The sequence below is a fragment of the Phoca vitulina genome, unplaced genomic scaffold (genome assembly GCF_004348235.1).
Source record: "Phoca vitulina isolate PV1807 unplaced genomic scaffold, GSC_HSeal_1.0 scaffold94, whole genome shotgun sequence".
Classification (NCBI taxonomy): domain Eukaryota; kingdom Metazoa; phylum Chordata; class Mammalia; order Carnivora; family Phocidae; genus Phoca; species Phoca vitulina.
Genome location: NW_022589797.1, coordinates 3065018 through 3086577, shown reverse-complemented (window position 1 = coordinate 3086577; position 21560 = coordinate 3065018). Strand labels below are relative to the sequence as shown.

The window sequence follows — 21560 nt, the reverse complement described above, 5'->3', positions numbered from 1 at the left end:
ATTCTGGGTCCCCTGAATTACAACCTTATATGAATTTTAGTACCAGTTTTTCCATTTCTGTAAGGAAGGAAGCTGGAATTTCCATAAAATGATGTTGAATCTGAAGATCAGTTTGGGGAGGATTGCTATCTTAACAGTATTAAGTCTTGGAATCCATGAATATGCAATATCTTTCCATTTGTTTAGGTTTTTAATTTCTTTCAACAGTGTTTTGTATTTTTCAGAGTATAAGTTTTGTGTCACTTTTGTTAAATTTATTTTTAAGTATTGTTTTTGATGCTGTTGTAAATGGTACTTTCTTAATTTTCCTTTCAGTTTATTTAAATGATACTATATGGAAATATAATTGATGCTGGCATATTGATCTTTTATCTTGCAACCTTGATGAACTTGTTTACTTGTTCTAATAACTTTGAGTGGATTCGTTTGAGTATTTTATATACAAGGTTAGGTTATCTGCAAATACATATAACTTTACTTTCTTTCCAACCAAGATACCTTTTATTTCATTCCCTTGCTCAATTGTCTTAGCTAGCATCTTCAGTATAGTCTTGAACGGAAGTAGTGAGAGCAGACATCCATGTCTTGTTTCTGAAATTAGGGGAAAAGCATTAAGTCTGTCACTGTTAATTACAGTGTTAGTTAGGGTTTTTTTAAATCAATGTTCTTTATCAAATTGAGGAATTTACCTTGTATTCCCTTTTTGGGTATTTTAAATCATGAAGCGGTATTCAGTTTTTGAGTTGTTCTTAGTGGTTGTCCGGGGGACATCTTGTAACTAAAGTAGATCATTTAATACCATCTTAATTTCAATAGTATACAAAAATTTCGCTTCTAGACATACAGTTGGCCAACAGAACATGAAAAGATGTTCAACATCACTAATCATCAGGGAAATGCAAATCAAAACCACAATGAGATATCACCTCACCCCTGTCAGAATGACTAAAATCAAAAACACAAGAAACAACAAGTGTTGGCGAGGATACGGAGAAAAAGGAACCTTTGTGCACTGTTGATGGGAATGCAAACTGGTGCAGCCACTGTGGAAAACACTATGGAGGTTCTTAAAAAATTAAAAACAGGGGCACCTGGGTGGCTCAGTCAGTTAAGTGTCTGCCTTTGACTCAGGTCATGGTCCCAAGATCCTGGGATCGAGCCCCACATCGGTCTCTGTTGGGCTCTCTGTTCAGCAAGGAGCCTGCTTCTCCCTCTCCCTGTGTCTGCCGCTCCCCCTGCTTGTGCTCTCCTCTCTGTCAAATAAATAAAATAATATCTTTAAAAAAATTAAAAATAGAATGTATCACCATATGATCCAGTAATTCCACCACTGGGTATTTACCCAAAGAACATGAAAACACTAACTCAAAAAGATATATGCACCCCTGTGTGGGTTTATTGCAGTAGCCAAATGTGGAAGCAACCATGTGGCCATCCAAGATAAATGGATAAAGAGAATATGGGGTATGTGTATATACATACATACACAAGTGCGTGCACGCACACAGTGGAATATTACTCAGCCATAAAAAAGAATGAAACTTGGCATTTGTAACAACATGGATGGTGTAATGCTAAGTGAAATAAGTCAAAGAAAGACAAATACCATATGATTTCACTCATGTGGAAATTAAGAAACAAAACAAACAAAAAAGACAAAAAAGTAGACTCTTAAATGTAGAGAACAAACTGATAGTTACCTGACATGGGGGTGTTGGGTGAAATAAAGTGAAGGGAATTAAGAGTACACTTACCGTGATGAGCACTGAGTAATATATAGAATTGTTGAATCACTGTGTTGTACATCTGAAACTAATATAACACTATGTTAATTATACTGGAATTAAAAAATAAAATTTGGAAAATTTTGCTTCTTCATAAGTCTGATCCTTCCCCTTTACTTTTCTCTGCCACACGAATGTGCCCATCAAGATTTATAATTATTATATTATGTATTTGCCTTTTAAATCAGATGGAGGGGGGCGCCTGGGTGGCTCAGTTGTTAAGCGTCTGCCTTTGGCTCAGGTCATGATCCCAGGGTCCTGGGATCGAGCCCCACATCGGGCTCCCTGCTCCACGGGAAGCCTGCCTCTCCCTCTCCCACTCCCCCTGCTTGTGTTCCCTCTCTTGCTGTGTCTCTCTTTCAAATACATAAATAAAATCTTTTTTAAAAAATCAATCAGATAGGGGAAAAAAGGGATATAAACCAAAAAATACATTTATAATGTATGCTAATTATGAGTTCTCAGTTTTCATTTGTCTAGTAATGTCTTAATTCACCTTCATTTTTTGAGGAGTAATTTTGCTGGATATAGAAATTTTGGTTGATGAGTTTTGTTCTTTCAGCACTGTTTTCTGGCTTCTGATTAGAAGTTCTCTCTTATTGAGGATTCCTTGTGCTTGATTAATTGTGCTCTTGCTGCTTTCAAGATTGTCTTTGGCTTTCAGCAGTTTATGATATTTCTAGATGTGGATCTTTGTGAGTTTATTCTACTGGCAATTGTTGAACTTCTTGTTTATGTGGCTTAATGTTTTTCATTAAATTTGGATGTTTGGGGTCATTATTTTATCAAATACTCTTTTTTGTCCATTTGTTTCCTCTCCTGCTGGGATTCCCAGTAATGCATATGTTGGTTTCTGAGTCACATTTGTTTTTATTTCTTTAGATGGGGTAATCTAAATGGACATATCTTCATTTTCACAAATTCTTTTTTCCTCTTATTCAGATCTGCTGTTCAGCCCATCTAGCTTTTTGTTATTGTTATTGTACTTTTGACCACAGTTCATACTTTTTTTTTCCTCAAAAAACTATTCATTTTATTTTTTATAATTTTTCTTCATTGATATTCACAGTGTGCCGAAATATTTTTTTTTCCCTCATACTGTCCTTAGTTCTTTAGTCACAGTTTCCTTTAATCCTTTAAACAATGCAGCTGATTTAAGGACTTGTCTGATAAATTCAGTATCTGGGCTTCTATTTTCTATTGATTGGTTTTTTACCCTGTATATAGGCCATACTTTGTAGGTTGTTTTTTTTCTCATGTTCTGTAGTAATGTGTTGAAAACTAGTTGGATGTTTAAGTAATAAAATGTGGCAACAGAATTTTTTCTTGCTGTTTATTGTGATTGTTTCCTTGTTTAATTAGTTTTCTGACCCAGTTCTGTTTTGTCTATATTCTTGTGTTTGGCCAGTAACGTCTCCACTTGGTTAGCTAAGCAATCAGCTAATGATTGAACAGCGATTTCCTTAGTTTGATTTGATTTGATTTCCTGGAACCAACAAGTTCCCTGGGCATTGTAGAGCAGCTGTGTGTGCATGTTGAGGCACACCTTTTAACACTCAGCTAGCCAGTTTTGAACTCTGCCTTAGCCTTTAGTTCCTCCTTGTGCAGATCCTCAAATTCAGCCAGAGATGATAGTTTAGGGCCTTCTAATGAATTCTCATGACTTTCCTGAGTGTGTGTATAGCCTGTACACATGTCCAGCACTACACATGGGCCTCGTCTTCTATATTCTTAGGAATTTGTTAGAGTTTTTCACAGCCCTTATGTGTATCTTATCCTTGCTTTCCCTATTAAATTTTTTGGTTAGTCTGTTGTTCAGCCTAACAGGCAGCTTTGAAGTTCAATAGTTGTCTATCATTGTCAACAACCACACCCAAGGAAAATTATTTTGATGCTGTCCAAGCTACAGATCAGGTCAAATATAGACAACTTGCAAGTGAATTTTTCTAGGGAACCATCAAAAAGGTCAGATAGTGATAATTCTTTGGGATTAAGGCTTTGAAGAAATTTCAGCACATTGTTGCTGCTTGTCTTCACTTTAAATGTGATTTGTTAGTTTTAAGGTTACCATAGCTCTGGAGGTCAGGGCGTGGGACTAGGGCATGTTAAAACACCACAGAGTTCACTGTTCTTATTGAGGGTCAGCTCTTTTTCTTAAATAGATGCTCTTTGAATTCCTGCAAACCTTTGGTTATTTTCTACATTCTGTAAAATTGATTCTTAAAATTTTTGCCAGTTTTCTCGTTGCTTTTATTGAAGAAAGAAATTTTGAGTGTCCTGACTTGCCATGTTGGTTTTAGCTTATTTACTCTTAGCTTGTCCTTTCTGTCCCTTCCTCAGGCTCTTTTACTGTACTGTTAGATGAGGGTCTTTCTGGGTTTCTTCATATTTGAAATAAGAGATATTGCCAAGGACAGTCAACTGTAGTAATTTATAATAGCAAAAGAGTGAAAACAACCCAAATGTTTCAAAATAAAGAAATCTTTTTTTTTTTTTAATGTTTCGTCTATATATTCATATGATGGAACATTACAGAGTCACTAACAATCATGTATTTGGAGACTATTTTATAGGAAAATGTATGATTATGGATAGGAGAAAAGTATAAAATGCAGTATATTCAAATTTTTGAAAATAAGTTTTGTAAAGAAATAAACATGTATATACACCAAAATTAACTGCTGGAAGGAGCTGTATCAAAATAGTAGCATTTCAGAGAAAGACAATTACCATATGATTTCACAGATAGGTAGAATTTGAGAAACAAGGCAGAGGATAATAGGGGAAGAGAGGAAAAAATGAAACAACACGAAACCAGAGAGGGAGACAAACCATAAGAGACTCTTAATCTCAGGAAACAAACTGAAAGTTCCTGGAGGGGAGGGGGATGGGAGGGATGGGGTGGCCGGGTGATGGACATTGGGGAGGGTATGTGTTGTGGTAAGTGCTGTGTATTCTATAAGACTGATGAATCACAGGCCTGTACCCCTGAAACAAATAATACATTATATGTTAATAATAAAAAATAATAATAAAGGATAGTGCATGATTAGAAAAAATGGTAGGATTTATTATTTCTGGGTGGTAGTTAGGTGAGTTAAAAACTGTATTATGTACCATAAGGTTGTGTTAATTATTTTTTGTGATAAAATGCAGTAATTAGTGTGACACACCTGTACCTATACTGTTTTTCAGTCTTATGAGTTTAATTAAAAATTATATGGATGTTGAGTTTTGGTGATTTAACATAAGCTCTTATAAATATTTGAAGAGATGCTATAAGAACGTGCTAATAATAACTGACATTGGGGCTAACAAAATGTATATGAGCAGTTGTTAATCCTAAGAGTCTACTCTGTAGAAAGGAGTTTTTGTTGCACTGGGGTATAATAAGGTGAATTATTAGGCAGATGAAAAACCTGAAGTCTGATTTATTCGATTTCATTTTTTTTCTTTTCAGGCGCATATTAAATTTCCTATTGACTACCCATATTCACCACCTACCTTCAGATTCTTGACCAAAATGTGGCACCCCAACATTTATGAGGTAAGAGACATATGTTGTGAATTTCTCTGAAGATGTACTTTTTAGAAACAGTCCTTTAAAATAACCTTTATATCTCCATATGCTGTGGTTGTTATGCTGTAGCCACAAGGGAGTATTCATGGTTCCCCACTTTTAGTTAGTAATCTCTAGTTTAATGGTTCAAAATTGAGGGTGGTTTTATAATACCAGTATATATTATATTTAAGAATAAGGCTTTAGGGGCGCCTGGGTGGCTCAGTCGTTAAGGGTCTGCCTTCGGCTCAGGTCATGATCCCAGCGTCCTGGGATCGAGCCCCACATCAGGCTCCCTGCTCAGCGGGAAGCCTGCTTCTCCCTCTCCCACTCCCCCTGCTTGTGTTCCTGCTCTCGCTATCTCTCTCTGTCAAATAAATAAAATCTTTAAAAAAAAAAAAAAAGAAGGCTTTAAACCTTTGTTGCTTATTGCTAAGATTATTATAATGCCTATGTGTTAAGACTTGCATTTCAAAAATTTAGTATATATAAAGACATACAAATTAGTGTACCTATCCTGTAGCGTCACAGCAGTGGTCACCTGTTGCTGTGATCAGAAATTGAGGTTTTTAGGGGAATTTATCCTACTACATTTGGACTGGCCTCCTTTTAGGAATTGCTGCAGAACAGTTGAGAACCTCTTTTAGAATAAATCCAAGGTGAGGTTCTTTTACTGGACAAATTCACATGCCTTCGGAAATCATTTCTAGTTTTGTTGATGAAATGTACTTACCTTTGGGCTAATCTGTAACGATGCTAGAATGATGCATTTTGTTTCTCAGGATAATTATGTCAGGATCCTGTAAAATATCCTTAGAGTCTACTCCTTTACCATTCTGTAATATTTTTCATTGTAATAAGGCTCTGAGGTGGTTTCATTTTATTGAAGCTGTGGTCCAAGCATAAAATTGCTTTTTTAAAATTGGCAGCATTAGTTATGGTAGTCCCTTTTATTGGCCTGGTGGATATTGGGAAGCTCCTTTGCTCCAGAAACAGAGCAACATAGTCTTTGAATTGCTTGTGGGCAAGAAATGGAGAACTTACTCTAGAGTCCTGAATTTGGATCTCCATCTGTATAAATTAGCACACTGGAGCAGCTTTAGTGTTTTTCACAACTTGCTTTTTCTTTGAGGTATTATCTTCATTTTGTTTTTTTCTTTTCTATTTATTATTTATTTGAGAGAGAGAGTGTGTTTGTGGTGGGGGGGGCGGATGGGGGAGTGGCAGAGGGAGAAAAAATCCCAAGCAGACTCCCACCTGAGTACGGAGCCCGACACGGGGCTCAGTCCGACAACCCTGAGATCATGACCTGAGCTGAAATCAAGAGTCAGTCACTTTAACTGACTGAGTCACCCAGGTGCCCCCCCCCTTTTTTTAGAAGCGGGGAGGGGCAGAGGGAGAGAGAGAGAATCTTAAGCAGACTCCATGCCCAGCGAGGAGTCCCATGTGGGGCTCAATCTGACAACCCTGAGATCTTGACCAAAATCAAGAGTCAGATTTTTTTTTTTTTAAAGATTTTATTTATTTGTCAGAGAGAGCAGAAGCAGGGGGAGCAGTAGGCTCCCTGCTGAGCAAGGAGCCCGAGGTAGGACTCGATCCTAGGACCCTGGGATCATGACCTAAGCTGAAGACAGCTGCTTAACCAACTGAGCCACCCAGGCATCCCAAGAGTCAGATGTTTAACTGACTGAGCCACCCAGGGACCCCTCTTTTCTTCTTTAAACAGAACAAACTGGTGCTCAAGAGGTGATACATAGTTACATTTCCAGAAATAAGCTCCCAGAATATTGTTTTAGTATCTTTAGTATTTGACATAATCACAATATGAATAAACAATAGTAAATCCCTTATATTATTTTGTATAACTAAGTTACCCATTGTAGGAGAGAGACATAGAAGCAATTCGCTGTTTCATAAGTTCAAAGTGAGTTCAGTACACATAGAAATATTTTTGTGTCTCTGTCCATGTAATATATAGAGAGATTTTATTTATTTTTAGATAGATAGATAGATTTTAGATAGCAAGAGAGAAGTGAGAAGACACAAGCTTTTGTTTTGCTATTGAGAACTAATTTACCATAAAGCCATGTATTCACTTCTTTCCATCTCAAGTTATCTAATTCCCAAATCCCTCTCAAATAAGAAACAAAAAACAAAGGAAGGAATTCAGAACTGTGAAGGATTAAAATGTAGGTAAACTCCCCTTTCCAGTATTTTCTCACTATTAAGGTAGGCCATTTAGTTCTGTCTCCTTAAGATTTAACATTGGATCATTATCTTTAAAAATATTTTTCATATTCAGGGGCGCCTGGGTGGCTCAGTCGTTAAGCGTCTGCCTTCGGCTAGGTCATGATCCCAGGGTCCTGGGATCGAGCCCCGCATCGGGCTCCCTGCTTGGCGGGAAGCCTGCTTCTCCCTCTCCCACTCCCCCTGCTTGTGTTCCCTCTCTCACTGTCTCTCTCTCTGTCAAAAAATAAAATAAAATCTTTAAAAAAAAAAAAAAAAAAATTTTTCATATTCATAATAAAATTTTCAGTGGTAAAATAACGCATACATACCTTACAAATATGCAGTTGTTTTCCATGCCATAAAAGTTTTCTTTTAAAAGAAGTGATAAGTCATAGTTAGCAATTTAATTTGATGTAGTCATGGTGGTAATAAGAGACTCTTCTCACATAAGTTAATTTATCTTTGCTACATTTAGAAATGGTATCAGAATTGAACTCTTTTTTTTTTTTTTTTTTTTTAAGATTTTATTTATTTGCGAGAGAGAATGAGAGACAGAGAGCATGAGAGGGAGGAGGGTCAGAGGGAGAAGCAGACTCCCCGCTGAGCAGGGAGCCCGATGCGGGACTCGATCCCGGGACTCCAGGATCATGACCTGAGCCGAAGGCAGTCGCTCAACCAACTGAGCCACCCAGGCGCCCAGAATTGAACTCTTTTTTAAAGATTTATTTATTTTAGAGAGCGTGCACACGAGTGGGAAGGGCAGAGTGAGAGGGAGAGAGAATCTCACTGGTCATGGAACCTGATGTGTGGGACTCAATTTCACAACCCTGAGATCATGACCTGAGCCTAAACCAAGAATCAGATGCTTAACCAACTGTGCTACCCAGGCGCCCCAGAATTGAACTTTTTGAGGGCCTATGTCAGTATTTGTGATTCTAGAGAATAGGGCTCTTGCTTCTTGGCCAAAGGGATATTCTTGGTGGTGGTTCTCTACTCACCCACGTGTGTTGTCCCCTAAGGTGGACACATGGTGGACCTCAATATCATATTGTTAGTTTACTGCAGAGTTATTTATAATAGAACTGCAGGGGAGGGAGGGACAATGAAACAACCCAATCAAAAAACAAAAGCAGACTACTCAAATGCCAGAAAAAGGGACTTGAAAGAGTTTTTGATAGGGGAGCCTGGGTGACTCAGTTGGTTAAGTGTCTGCCTCCAGCTTAGGTCATGATCTCAGGGTCCTGGGATGTCCTGCATCAGGCTCTCTGCTCAGCGGGGAGCCTGCTTCTCCCTCTGCCTGCCGCTCCCCCTGCTTGTGCTCTCTCTCTGTCTCTCTCTAATAAATAAATAAAATCTTTATTAAAAAAAAAGTTTTTGATTCATGGGCATTAAAAATAAATATTGTAGGGACACCTGGGTGGCTCAGTTGGTTGAGTGTTTGACTGTTGATCTCAGCGTCTTTTTTTTTTTTTTTTTTTTTTAGATTTTATTTATTTATTTGACAGAGAGAGACATAGCGAGAGAGGGAACACAAGCAGGGGGAGTGGGAGAGGGAGAAGCAGGCTTCTCGCGGACCAGGGAGCCCGATGCAGGGCTCAATCCCAGGACCCTGAGATCATGACTTGAGCCGAAGGCAGACACTTAACGACTGAGCCAGCCAGGCGCCCTGATCTCAGGGTCTTGAGTTCAAATCCCTTGTTGGGCTCTACACTGGGTATGGAGCCGACTAAATGAATGAATGAATGAATGAGTAAAAATAAATATTGTAAAGACTATTACTGTTACAGAATAGTTTATTATGTCAAGTTTTAAAAATCACCAGAGCTTGGTTACAGTTTTGTTAAATACATCCATGGACACATTACTGCAGCCCCAAAAGTAGTAAATACGGCAATGTTATATGAGTGAATTTAATTATTTTAACATTTCCTTTATAGTTGCTAAGTTTTTGAAATTTATAAATATCAAGGGGAAACTTGGAGAACAAGAGAAATTTAATACAATGGGACACCTGGGTGGCTCAGTCGGTTAAGTGTCTGCCTTCAGCTCAGGTCATGATCCCAGGGTCCTGGGATCGAGTTCCGCATCGGGCTCCTTGCTCAGTGGGGAGCCTGCTTCTCCCTCTCCTGCTCTGTCTGCCACTCCCCCTGCTTGTGCTCTCTCTCTCTCTCTCTCTGACAAATAAAATCTTAAAAAAAAAATTTAATATGAACTTGTCATCAATCATTCTACTCCTATCTGCTTTGTAATATGTTGAGTGAGCTCAAAAATACAGTTTCCTGGTTACGGGTAACTACATATTCAATGTAGACAACCAACAAAGCCTACTTGCCCCACAGACCATGTATTAAAATGGGGTTTTCATACCCAACAAAGCCTACTTGCCCCACAGACCATGTATTAAAATGGGGTTTTCATACATACTGTAATTCACTATGAACTTTACAGCTATGGCAACTCAGAATCTCCCTGTTCTTTATCATTTATTTAAAAAAATTGGGGGCTGCGCCTGGGTGGCTCAGATGGTTGGGCGTCCGCCTTCAGCTCAGGTCATGATCTCCAGGTCCTGGGATCAAGCCCCACATCAGGCTCCCGGCTGGCTCAGCAGGGAGTCTGCTTCTCCCTCTCCCTCTGCCTCTCCCCCTGCTTGTGTGCTCTCTCTGTCTCTCTCTCTCTCAAATGAATAAATAAAATCTTTTTTAAAAAATTAAAACTAACTAAATAATTTTTTTTTTAGGGGTGCCTGGGTGGTTCAGTCGGTTAAGCATCTGCCCTTGGCTCAGGTCGTGATCCTAGAGTCCAGGGATCAAGCCCCACTTCGGGCTTCCTGCTCAGTGGAGAGCCTGCTTCTCCCTCTCCCTCTGCCTGCCTCTCTGCCTATTTGTGCTCTTTCTCTCTCTCTGTCAAATAAATAAATCTTCATTTTTTTTTTTTTTTAAGAATATACTGATTTTTTTTTAGAATAGTTTTAGGTTCACTGCAAAACTGAATGGAAAACACAGTACTTGATGATCTTTAGGATATAGTATTTTTAAATTTTATTGTTTTAATAACGATTAAAATTAGATCCTACTGTTTTAATAGGCTTTTCCTAAGACATGTTTTCTTAGCTTGGGCTGCCATAACAGTATCATATAGGGAATGGCTTAAACAAAAGAAATTTATTTTTTCGTAGGTTAGGAAACTAGAAGTCCAACATCAAGGTACCAGCATGGTTTGTTTCTGAAGACTCTTGTGGCTTATCTCTGTGTCCTCACATGGCTTGAGTAGAGAGTGAACTAGCTCTCTGGTATCTTGTATAAGGTTTTTTGCCAAGTCTATAGAACCGTAACTTTTTGGAATAATAGAATTTAGACTTTGTGAGTGGTGAATGGGCCTTAATTACACAGGGTTTATGATCTTTGTAAATTTAGGTAGATGGTATGCCGTTATCAGCTTTTCAGAAATTGAAAGAACTGCATATGTTAAGAGTCCTTTACGATAAAGCTGTAATCATAAATTATATTTTAATATTATACAGGAAAGACTAGGTAAAAGCAATAGTAATACTGTATTAGGGTTCTCCAGAGAAACAGAACCGATAGCATATATAGAGATATATATTAGAGGAGGTTTATTATACAAGTTGGCTCACATGGTTATGAAGTCAGAAATTGCACAATCTCTGCAAGCTGTAGAACTGGGAAAGCTGGGAGTATAATTTAGACTGAATCCAAAGGCCTGGGAACTGGGGAGCTGCTGGTGCAAGTCCTAGAGTACCAAGACTCAAAAACCCAGAGTTCCGTTGTTCCAGCTCAGGAGAATTTGTCCTTTGCCATTTTGTTCTATTCAGGCCTTCATCAGAATGGCGGATGCTTGCCCCATTAGGATCCCTGTCCCCATTATGGTGGATATTCTTTACTTAGTCTACTGATAGAAATATTAATTTCTTCTGGAAACATCCTCACAGACACACCTAGAAGTAATATTTTACCAGCTATCTGAGCATCCCTTAGCGCAGTCAAGTTGACACATAAATTTAACCATCCCAGATACCTATCTTTTTCAACCATTCCTCCCTTCCCATCCACATATGGTCTTTCTGTCCTCTGTGTACACCACTGTGTTCATAGCGAGTATAATTAGGAAGTACATTTGAATCCTTTACATAGCAAGATGTTTTAAAATAAGGGTTTACTCCATTCTTATTTGGTAGCACTCAGTAAAATTATTAGATAATGCAACAAATGATAGCTCACCTAGTTCTGCTTCATCTCCTTTGCTCATTTAATGTGCATTTCTTTCTCTTTGATTAAATTATTATTCTTTTATCCTTTTGGTGGAATTATCTAATAGAGCTATGGTTTTTATGTGATTTCTCTGGGAATTTCCTTTGTTATTCCACCCAGGAATCAAATAATAAAACCAAAGAAGTCATATTAGAATCAATTACAAATAAAGTTGTAATGTTATATTCTCTGATGATTTTTCAATGCTAGGATAAACTGCTGAAGTTCATTATTCTTAAACTTATTTCATATAAAATTTAAATATAAAAATTTAAAATTCTATAACATTTATAATTTTTATTAAAATGCTTTCATTTCAATGTCTAGATGTTATAAACATACTAAAAATGTTAAGTTTAAACCCACTTCTTGGGGCACTTGGGTGGCTCATCAGTTAAGCATCTGCCTTCGGCTCAGGTCATGATCCCAGGGTCCTGGGATTGAACCCCGAGTTGGGCTCCTTGCTCAGTGGGGAGCCTGCTTCTCCTTCTTCTTCTGCCCCTTCCCCTGCTTGTGCTCTCTGGCTCTTTCTCTGTCAAATAAAATCTTTAAAATATATATATATATAAAATAAAAATATAATAAAAAATTAACCCACTTAAAAATAATTTTAGACTTAAAAGAGTTTCCAGAATAGTACAGAAAGTTCTCATAAAACTTTTACTCAGGTTTCTCTAATGTTAACTAACATCTTATACAAGAATAGGACATTCATCGGGGCGCCTGGGTGGCTCAGTTGGTTAAGCGACTGCCTTCGGCTCAGGTCATGATCCTGGAGTCCCGGGATCGAGTCCCGCATCGGACTCCCTGCTCGGCAGGGAGTCTGCTTCTCCCTCTGACCCTCCCCCCTCTCATGTGCTCTCTCTCTCTCTCATTCTCTCTCTCAAATAAATAAATAAATAAATAAAATCTTAAAAAAAAAATAGTACATTCATCAAAACTAAGAAATTAACTTTGGTACAATACTGTTAAGTAAACTACAGACTTTATTTGGAGTAAAGTGTGGGATGGGGAAGGTTTTTTTTTTTTTAAGATTTTATTAGCATGAGAAGGGGGAGGGTCAGAGGGAGAAGCAGACTCCCCACTGAGCAGGGAGCCCAATGTGATACTCGATCCTGGGACTCCAGGATCATGACCTGAGCTGAAGGCAGTCGCCTAACCAACTAAGCCACCCAGGCCCTCATGGGAAAGGTAAAACATATATTACTTGTCTATAGCTGCTCTATGTTCCTCTATAGAGGTGAGACAGATTTTGTTTCTGTATTGTGTTATTAAATCATCAGAAACATGCTTGAACTGTGTGGTTTTAATCCACATAAAGATGCTGAGTGCTTGTTAAAATTTTGTTATCAGTATTTATTATCATTTTTAAAGTGTGCATTTGATGAACATTAAAAATTTATATAATTTTACTCAATAGTGTTTAAAAATGGACCTGCATAAAACATTTCTCTTTGAATTCAAATGAATACAAATGCTTTCTTGTGTGCTAATCAGAAGTGTGTAACCTAATATATTTTGTTTGCTTTAACTACTAAGATAAATTGACATAACTTTTCTTTTGTACTCAGTAAAATATTTTTAATTGTTTCCATCATTAAAACAAGTCATCATTATTCGACTTGTAAAATATTCTTTATTTCTAAATCATTAGAGAAAAGTTTTGTAGAATGTTCCTTTAGAACTCTCGAAGTCTGTGTGTGACTTTCACCTTGGTTTATATGAATCAAATGAGTAAGGTAGAAAGTCACTAGAAACCAGAGGATTTTGATTCTGGTTTGGTGTTGAAATTTTACCTAGCAAATGCAATTTAATAATAAACATTATTAAACGTTTGAATTCTTTGTTATGCTTTATTTCAATTTTTAAATTTTCCTTATAGTTTTTCTTTAAAAAAATTTAAATAAGGACACTAGTTTGCTCTGTGACAGTATACAAACCTGAAGGATTTGAGTATAGGTACATTAGCCATCATTTAGAACGTAATAATATTTAGGCCACCAAATTTGCCCTTTTGTAGAGCTGGGCTCTGGTTTGTAAATAGTCTTTGACAAGCAGGAATTAATGTATATTTATGTAGTTATATTCATGAATTTGCAGATCTTATGCATTCTTTCTAACTTTAAGGTATGGGGAAGAGATTTCCCTAAGCAGTACCCAAATTTGGCTGCATATCAAAATCCTGGGGAGAAGTTGTTAAAAATAAAGAATACTGGAGATTTCAGTTTAATTGGATTTGGAGGGGGCCTAGGCTAGATAGTCTTCATTTTACATCATGCTCTCTCTGTCGCTATCTCTGTCTGTCTCAAATAAATAATTTTTTTTTTTTTTAAAGATTTTATTTATTTATTTGACAGAGAGAGACACAGCGAGAGAGGGAACACAAGCAGGGGGAGTGGGAGAGGGAGAAGCAGGCTTCCCGCAGAGCAGAGAGCCTGATGCGGGGCTCGATCCCAGGACCCTGGGATCATGACCTGAGCCGAAGGCAGACGCTTAACGACTGAGCCACCCAGGCGCCCCTCAAATAAATAAATTTTAAAAATCTTAAAGGGAAGCCTGGGTGGCTCAGCCAGTTAAGCATCTGATCTCAGGGTCCTGGTATCAGGACCCACATCAGGCTCTGCACTCAGTGGGGAGTCTGCTTGTCCCTCTGCCCCTCCCCCTGCTCATGCTGTCTCTCTCTCTCTCTCTCAAATAAATAAAATCTTAAAAAAAAAAAGTAAAGTTGGAGAACTCACACTTCCTGATTTCAAAACTTAGTATTGCTAAAGTCAAGACAGTTTAGGACTGGCATAATGATAGACCTATAGACCAACAGACTAGAACTGAGAGTCCCTAAATAAATCCATACATCTTTGGCCAAATGATTTTTGACAAGGATGCTAAGTCCATTCTATGGGGAAATAATAGTCTCTTCAACAAATGATGCTAGGATAACTGGAATTCCAAAAACAAAAGAATTAAGTTGGATTCGTACCTTATACCATGTACGAAATTAACTCAAAATGGAACAAAGATCTAAGAGCTAAAATCATAAAACTATTTAAAAACAAAACCAGGGGTGCCTGGCTGGCTCAGTTGATTAAGTGACTCTTGATTTCAGCTCAGGTCATGATGTGTCAGGGTCGAGCCCTGCGTTGGGCTCCTGCTGGGCTTAGAGCTTGCTTAAGATTCTCTCTCTCCCTCTGTCCCTCTCCTTTCCCTCTCTAAAAACAAAACAAAACATTGGGGTAAATCTTCATGACCTTCAATATGGCAATGTATTCTTAGAATACCAAAAGCATGAGCAACAAACAGACATAAACTAGACTTCATTGAAATGAAAAACTTTTACGCGAAGGACATTATCAAGAAGATGATTTTTAAAAACCCTATAGATATGAAGGAAATATCTCTAAGTCATACATTTGATAAGGGTTTAATATCCTTAATTATATAGAACTCCTGCAACTCAAAGACAAAAAGATAAACCAGCCAATTGAAAACTGGGCAAAGGACTTGAACAAACATTTCTCCAAAGATGATACATAAATGGCCAATAAGCACAGGAAAGGTTGTTCAACATTATTATTCAGTAGGGAAATGCAAATCAAAACGACAATAAGATATCATTTCACATCCTCTTTTGATAGCTAGAATTAAAACAAAAGTTAAAAATAAGTATTGGTGAGGATGTGAAGAAACGGGAACCCTCATACACTGCTGATGGGAATATGAAATGGTCCATCTGCTGTAGAACTGTCTGGTCCTTCCTCTAAAAGTAAAACACAGAATTACCCATTTGATCCCGTAATTCCACTCCTAGGTATATAAGCAAGAGAACTGAAAAAATTACTTAAGCAAGTACATCTATGCACATGGTCACAGCAGCACTATTCACACATCCAAAAGGTGGACAAAGTCCAATGTCCATCAACAGATGGATGGATACAATGGGAATGGAGTATCATCCAGCCATAAAGATAAATGAAGTACTGGAGCCTGTGCATGGCTTAGTCGGTTAAGCAGCCAACTCGTGGTTTCGACTCAGATCATGGATCTGGCGGTCGTGAAATCGAGCCCTGCATCCGGCTCTGCGCTTACTGTGGAGTCTGCTTCAGATTCTCTCTCATTCTCCTCCAGATTGCACTCTCTCTCTTTCTTAAATAAACAAAATCTTTAAAAAAAAAAAAAGTTATTGATACCTGATACAACATGGAGGAACTTCCAAAACATTAGGCTAAGTGAAAGTCAGAGAAAAAAGGTCACATATTGTATGATTCCCTTTATAAGAAATATCCAGAATAGATTAATACACAGAGACAGAAAGCTGGGGGCATGGCTGTCAGAGACCAGGACTAGGGTGAAATGGGATTGGGGGGAAATTGTGTTGTGGGTAAGGTGTTTTATGTAGGAGTGATGGAAATACTTTACAAATAAAGGTGATAGTTGAACAACACTGGGACCACGTACTAAATGCCATTGAATTATGTTCACTTTAAATGGTTCATTTTATGTATTTGAATTTCACCTCAATAAATTATTATTTATTATAATTATTATTTTTAAAGGATGGGGCAAATTCTAGGTCTCCAGAAAGGCAGTTCTTTTTTTTTTTTTTAAAGATTTTATTTATTTGAGAGAGAGACCATGTGCATGAGTTGGGGGTTTGGGGGGGCAGAGGGACAAGCAGACTTCCCCCTGAGCAAGGAGCCTGATGCGGGGCTCAATCCCAGGACCCTGGGATCATGACCTGAGTCGAAGGCAGACTCTTAACTGACTGAACCACCCAGGCGCCCCATTTACTCTTCTTTCTAAAGGTTGTTTTTGCTTTTGTTTGTCCCTTAAATTTCTATATAAATATTAGGATCAATTTGTCAATTTCTGGGAAAAGGGAAACTGGTATTTTGATTAGGATTTCATTTAATCTGTAGATCAAATTGGGGAATATTGCCATGTTAACATTAAGTCTTTCTACTCATGAACACAGGATGTTTTTCTATTTACTTAGGTCTTTAATTTCTTTGAGCAGTGTTTTAATAGTTTTCTGTGTACAAATCTTTCATCTCCTTGGTTAGATTTAATCCTCGGTATTTTATTCTTTTAGATGCCATTGTAAGTGGAATTGTTTTCTCAATATCCTTTTTAGGTTATCCTGTTTATGTTATTGCTGGTATAGAGAAGTAAATCTGATTTTTGAGTGTTGATCTTATATCCTACAACTTTGCTGAATTTCTTTATTAGCTTTAGTAGCTATCTTGTGAATTCTTTGAAATTTTCTTTGTCGTTTTTGAAATAATGTTACTTCTTCCTTCCCAGTTTATATGCCTTTTATTGCTTTTTATTGTTTAATTCTCTGGCTAGAACTTCCAGGACAGTGTTAAGTAGCAGTGGTAAAAATGGTTATCCTTGTCCTATTCTTGATCTTAGGAGGAAAGATTTCACCATTTAGTAAAATGCTAGATGTGGGTTTTTTTTTTTTTTTAATTCCTTTACAATGTTAAGATACGTCCCCTCTATTTATAGTTTTTTGAGTGTTTTTATCTAGAAAAAGTGTTGGATTTTGTCAAATGCTTTGTATCAATTAAGATGCCCATCTTTTAATATGTTGTTTCTAAGTACAAATCTATGTATGTCATTCCACTGCTCAGAAGTTTTATATATATAGGTATTAAACTCAGAACAAAGTAACATATTCCTCTGGTCTAATTTTTGTATTTTATTTTTCATTACAAGTGGGTTCTTCACTACTGTGCTAGGTAGAATAATGGTCCTTCAGAGAAGTCCACATCTCAATCCCTGGAACCTGTGATATGTTAGCTTATATGTTAAAGAAAAATTAAAGTTGCTAATTATTAGCTGGCCTTAAAATAAAGAGATTATTCTGGATTATCCAGGTGGGCCTAGTGTAACCCAACGAGTCCTTTCATGTGGAAAAGGTAGGCAGAAAATGAGAATGAGAGATGTGACTCTGGAAGAAAGGCCCAGAGAAATGCAACATTGTTTGCTTTGAGGATTAGAGGAAGGGGGACCAAGAGCAAAGGAGTGTGGGTGGCCTTTAGAAGCTTAGAAAGGGCAAGGAAAGATTTTTTTCTTAGAGCCTTCAGAAAGGAGTGCATTGCTGCTGACACACTGAATTTAGCCTTGTGAGAACAGTGTCAGATTTTGACCTACAGAAGTATAAATTTTTGTTTTAAACTAAGTTTGTGGTGATTTGTTACAGTAGCAATGCAAAACAAATACAACTACCCAAGTCTGTTTATGATGTTGGTTTATTTCTCTGGGCTAACTCATGTCTAAATTTCCCTTAGGTTGTTAAAATTGACTTATTATTCAAGACCCATCTCAAAGCTTTTTCAAACATTAAGCCTTTAGTTTGTCTTCCACACCACATGCCAGGTGTCCACTATCCAGGATATACCCTAAGTTTCTCTTTCCTTGTTTCTGTTTTGCTTTTTTTTTTACCTTCCTCATGGCATCTAACAAGTTTTAGAATTTAGTATTTGGTATTTTATTAAAATTTTATTCTCCTTTTAAAAATGTTCTGTTTGGGGCGCCTGGGTGGCTCAGTTGGTTAAGCGACTGCCTTCAGCTCAGGTCATGATCCTGGAGTCCCGGGATCGAGTCCCGCATCGGGCTCCCTGCTCAGCGGGGAGTCTGCTTCTCCCTCTGACCCTCCCCCCTCTCATGTGCTCTCTCTCTGTCATTGTCTCTCTCAAATAAATAAATAAAATCTTTAAAAAAAAAATAAAATAAAATAAAATAAAAATGTTCTGTTATCTTGATATGGTTGTGTATTTTTTGTGTATGTCTAAATCTTGGTTGTATATATAAGACTTTTATACTTTATTTTTTAAAAGATTTTATTTATTTATTTGACAGAGAGAGAGGGAACACAAGCAGGCGGAGTGGCAGGCAGAGGGAGAAGCAGGCTCCCTTCTGAGCAGGGAGCCCGATGCGGGGCTCGATCCCAGGACCCTGGGATCATGACCTGAGCTGAAGGCAGATGCTTAACCGACTGAGCCACCCAGGTGTCCCAGATTTTTATACTTTAGTTATTATCTCTATTTAGAATTTTGAATCTTTCATTTTAGACTGAGGTTGGTACTATATCTTACTCAGTCTTTTTTTTCCTATTGAATAACAGTCTGTGATGCATAAGGTAAGCAATCCATATGTGTTTGACTTTAAATGTACATGTGGATTAGGTCCTATAATTTAAATTTATGAACCAAAGGACGCCTGGGTGGCTCAGTCAGTTAAGCATCTGCCTTCAGGTCATGTCATGATCCCAGGGTCCTGAGAGCAAGCCCTGGGTCAGGCTTCCTGCTCAGCGGGGAGTCTGCTTTTCTCTCTCCCTCTGCTCCTCCCCCTGCTCATGCTCATTTGCATGCTTTCTCTCTCAAATAAATAAATAAAATCTTACCCAGAAAAGTAGTGAGTTTTATCCATATCCTGAGGGAGTTATAATTAAGTTGTTGGGAGGCATATTTTCAGTTTATGTAAACCATAATTATTGAAACCATTGATTTAAAGGTGATTATACATCTCTCTAGATAGATTTTAAGCAAGGTCAAATTTTGGAGGGGGTTGTTTCTTTTTATGTACTTTAGGTTCAGATGTGTCTGAAAATAAAGATATTTAGTTGCTTCTCAAGACTCCTGAATATCAGTTCATCATATTTGTCAATATTTTTAAAATATTTATTTATTTTAGAGAGAGAGCACGTGAGCATGCGAGCACATGAGCATGAGCAGTGGGGTGGGGGTGAAGGGCAGAGGGAGAGGGAGAGAAGCAGAGTCCCCGTGGAATGCAGAGCCCAATGTGGGGCTTGATTCCACAACCCCAAGATTATGACCTGAGCCAAAATCAAGAGTCAGACATTCCATCGACTGAGCCACCCAGGCGCCCCTCTCTATTTTTAAGTGAGTTTTTTAGAAGGATGGTGCTACAAACATAGTGCTTTTTTAACTAAGAAATGTATCTTGCAGATTGTTCAGAACTAATATTTATAATATAAAAAATGTTTAATAATTCTTCAGCGTTGGGGTGTCTGGGTGGCTCAGTTGATTGAGCGGTTGACTCTTGGTTTTGGTTCAGGACATGATCTCATGGTGGCGGGATTGAGCCCCTCATTGGGCTCTGCGATCAGGGCAGAGTCTGCTTCAGCTTCTCTCTCTCTCCCTCTCGCTCACTCTCTCTCTCTCACAAATAAATATATTAAGTCTTTAAAAAAAAAATTCTTCAACATCGATTGCAAACATGAAGAAAAAGAATTGTTTTCTCCCCTAATGATGAGAAAACAAGTTTTCTAAGAATAAAAGAAACTTCAGCAGAACTGATGTCCCTTTTTACATCATATTTTTGAGTATTTACTGAATGTGATGTTTGTGTCTCATAGAATGGAGATGTATGCATTTCGATTCTTCATCCGCCTGTAGATGACCCCCAGAGTGGAGAACTGCCCTCTGAAAGGTGGAATCCTACTCAAAATGTCAGGTAAGGGGTTACATATGGAATAATCTGGTTTTTAGGTGGTTCTTAAGATTAGATATTATCTTTTAACAAGTACAAAAGAATCCTTTCTGTACTTGGTTGCTTTGTCTTCTGCTAGAGCTTTAGGTAACACGTATGCATCGTTTTGAAGAGTCATATTTACAGAGCAGTAATTGCATATGTTACTCATTTCTTTATGTGCGGCTTAGAATTTTTCTAGTCTGAATTCTTGTTCATACATTATCATAAGTTCCATCCTGCATCTTTGGATCTCATGATGTCCATGTTTGGATTGGTTGTTTCCTTACTCTAGGATTCTTACTACATTTTGCAGAAAAATTTAAGTCAATTGACTTTATATACATGCTACTTTTAAAAGAGCTTCCATTATCTGTTATTTTTTGTGTTTTATATGCGTGTGAATGTTTTTAATGATTTGAAGGCCTTGTATATTTCTTTTGATTGCCTTTGATTATCCATCTATTTTTCTTTTCAAATTTTTATTTAAATTCTAATTAGTTAACATACAATGCAGTATTAAGATTATTCATCTGTTAATTGATCTGTTGAACTATCTATATAAATAGATGGGTATTTAACCATTTCTTTAGAGTAGTGGTCTGTATATTTAGGAGCTGGTGACCTAACCCTTAAAAGAATTTTGAAAAACTGTACACTGTTGCATGTTTTTGTAGTTTTTTGTGTTTTGTTTTGTTTTTTTTAATTTTATTTTGAGTAATCTCTATACCCAACGTGGGGCTTGAATTTACAACTCCAAGATAAAGAGTCACCTGCTCTACCGACTGTTAGGCGCCCCCACTGTTACATGTTTTTTAGGTGCAGGGTTCTCTTGGTTTTTGTTTTTTTAGGTACAGTTTTTTACATCTCTAAATAGTTAAAAAATACTTTTTCGGGGCACCTGGGTGGCTCAGTTGGTTGAGCGACTGCCTTCGGTTCGGGTCACGATGCTGGAGTCCCAGGATCGAGTCCTGCGTCGGGCTCCCTGCTCAGCGGGGAGTCTGCTTCTCCCTCTGACCCTCCCCCCTCTCATGCTCTCTCTCTCATTCTCTCTCTCTCAAATAAATAAAAATCTTTTTAAAAAATTAAAAGAAATAAAAAATATTTTTCTACTTGCATTTGAATTTCCATTTTACTGTCCTAATACTTGAAATTTTTATGTTTGATAGCCTTATATATTTTATTTATCCTATAATATTTTTCTGAAACAAAAATCTGTATTTTAAT

The 21560-nt window shown here is 37.5% G+C and overlaps 1 protein-coding gene across 1 annotated transcript in view; it reads left to right on the top strand.

Moving 5' to 3' along the window:
• The window catches only part of UBE2R2 (ubiquitin conjugating enzyme E2 R2), a 112303-nt gene that overhangs the window by 70643 nt on the left and 20100 nt on the right, over window positions 1-21560 (top strand). Inside the window, exons 2-3 of the mRNA XM_032396917.1 lie at window positions 5245-5331; window positions 20221-20318. Of these exons, the coding sequence (XP_032252808.1) occupies window positions 5245-5331; window positions 20221-20318 (185 nt within the window). The remainder of the gene's footprint in view (window positions 1-5244; window positions 5332-20220; window positions 20319-21560) is intronic.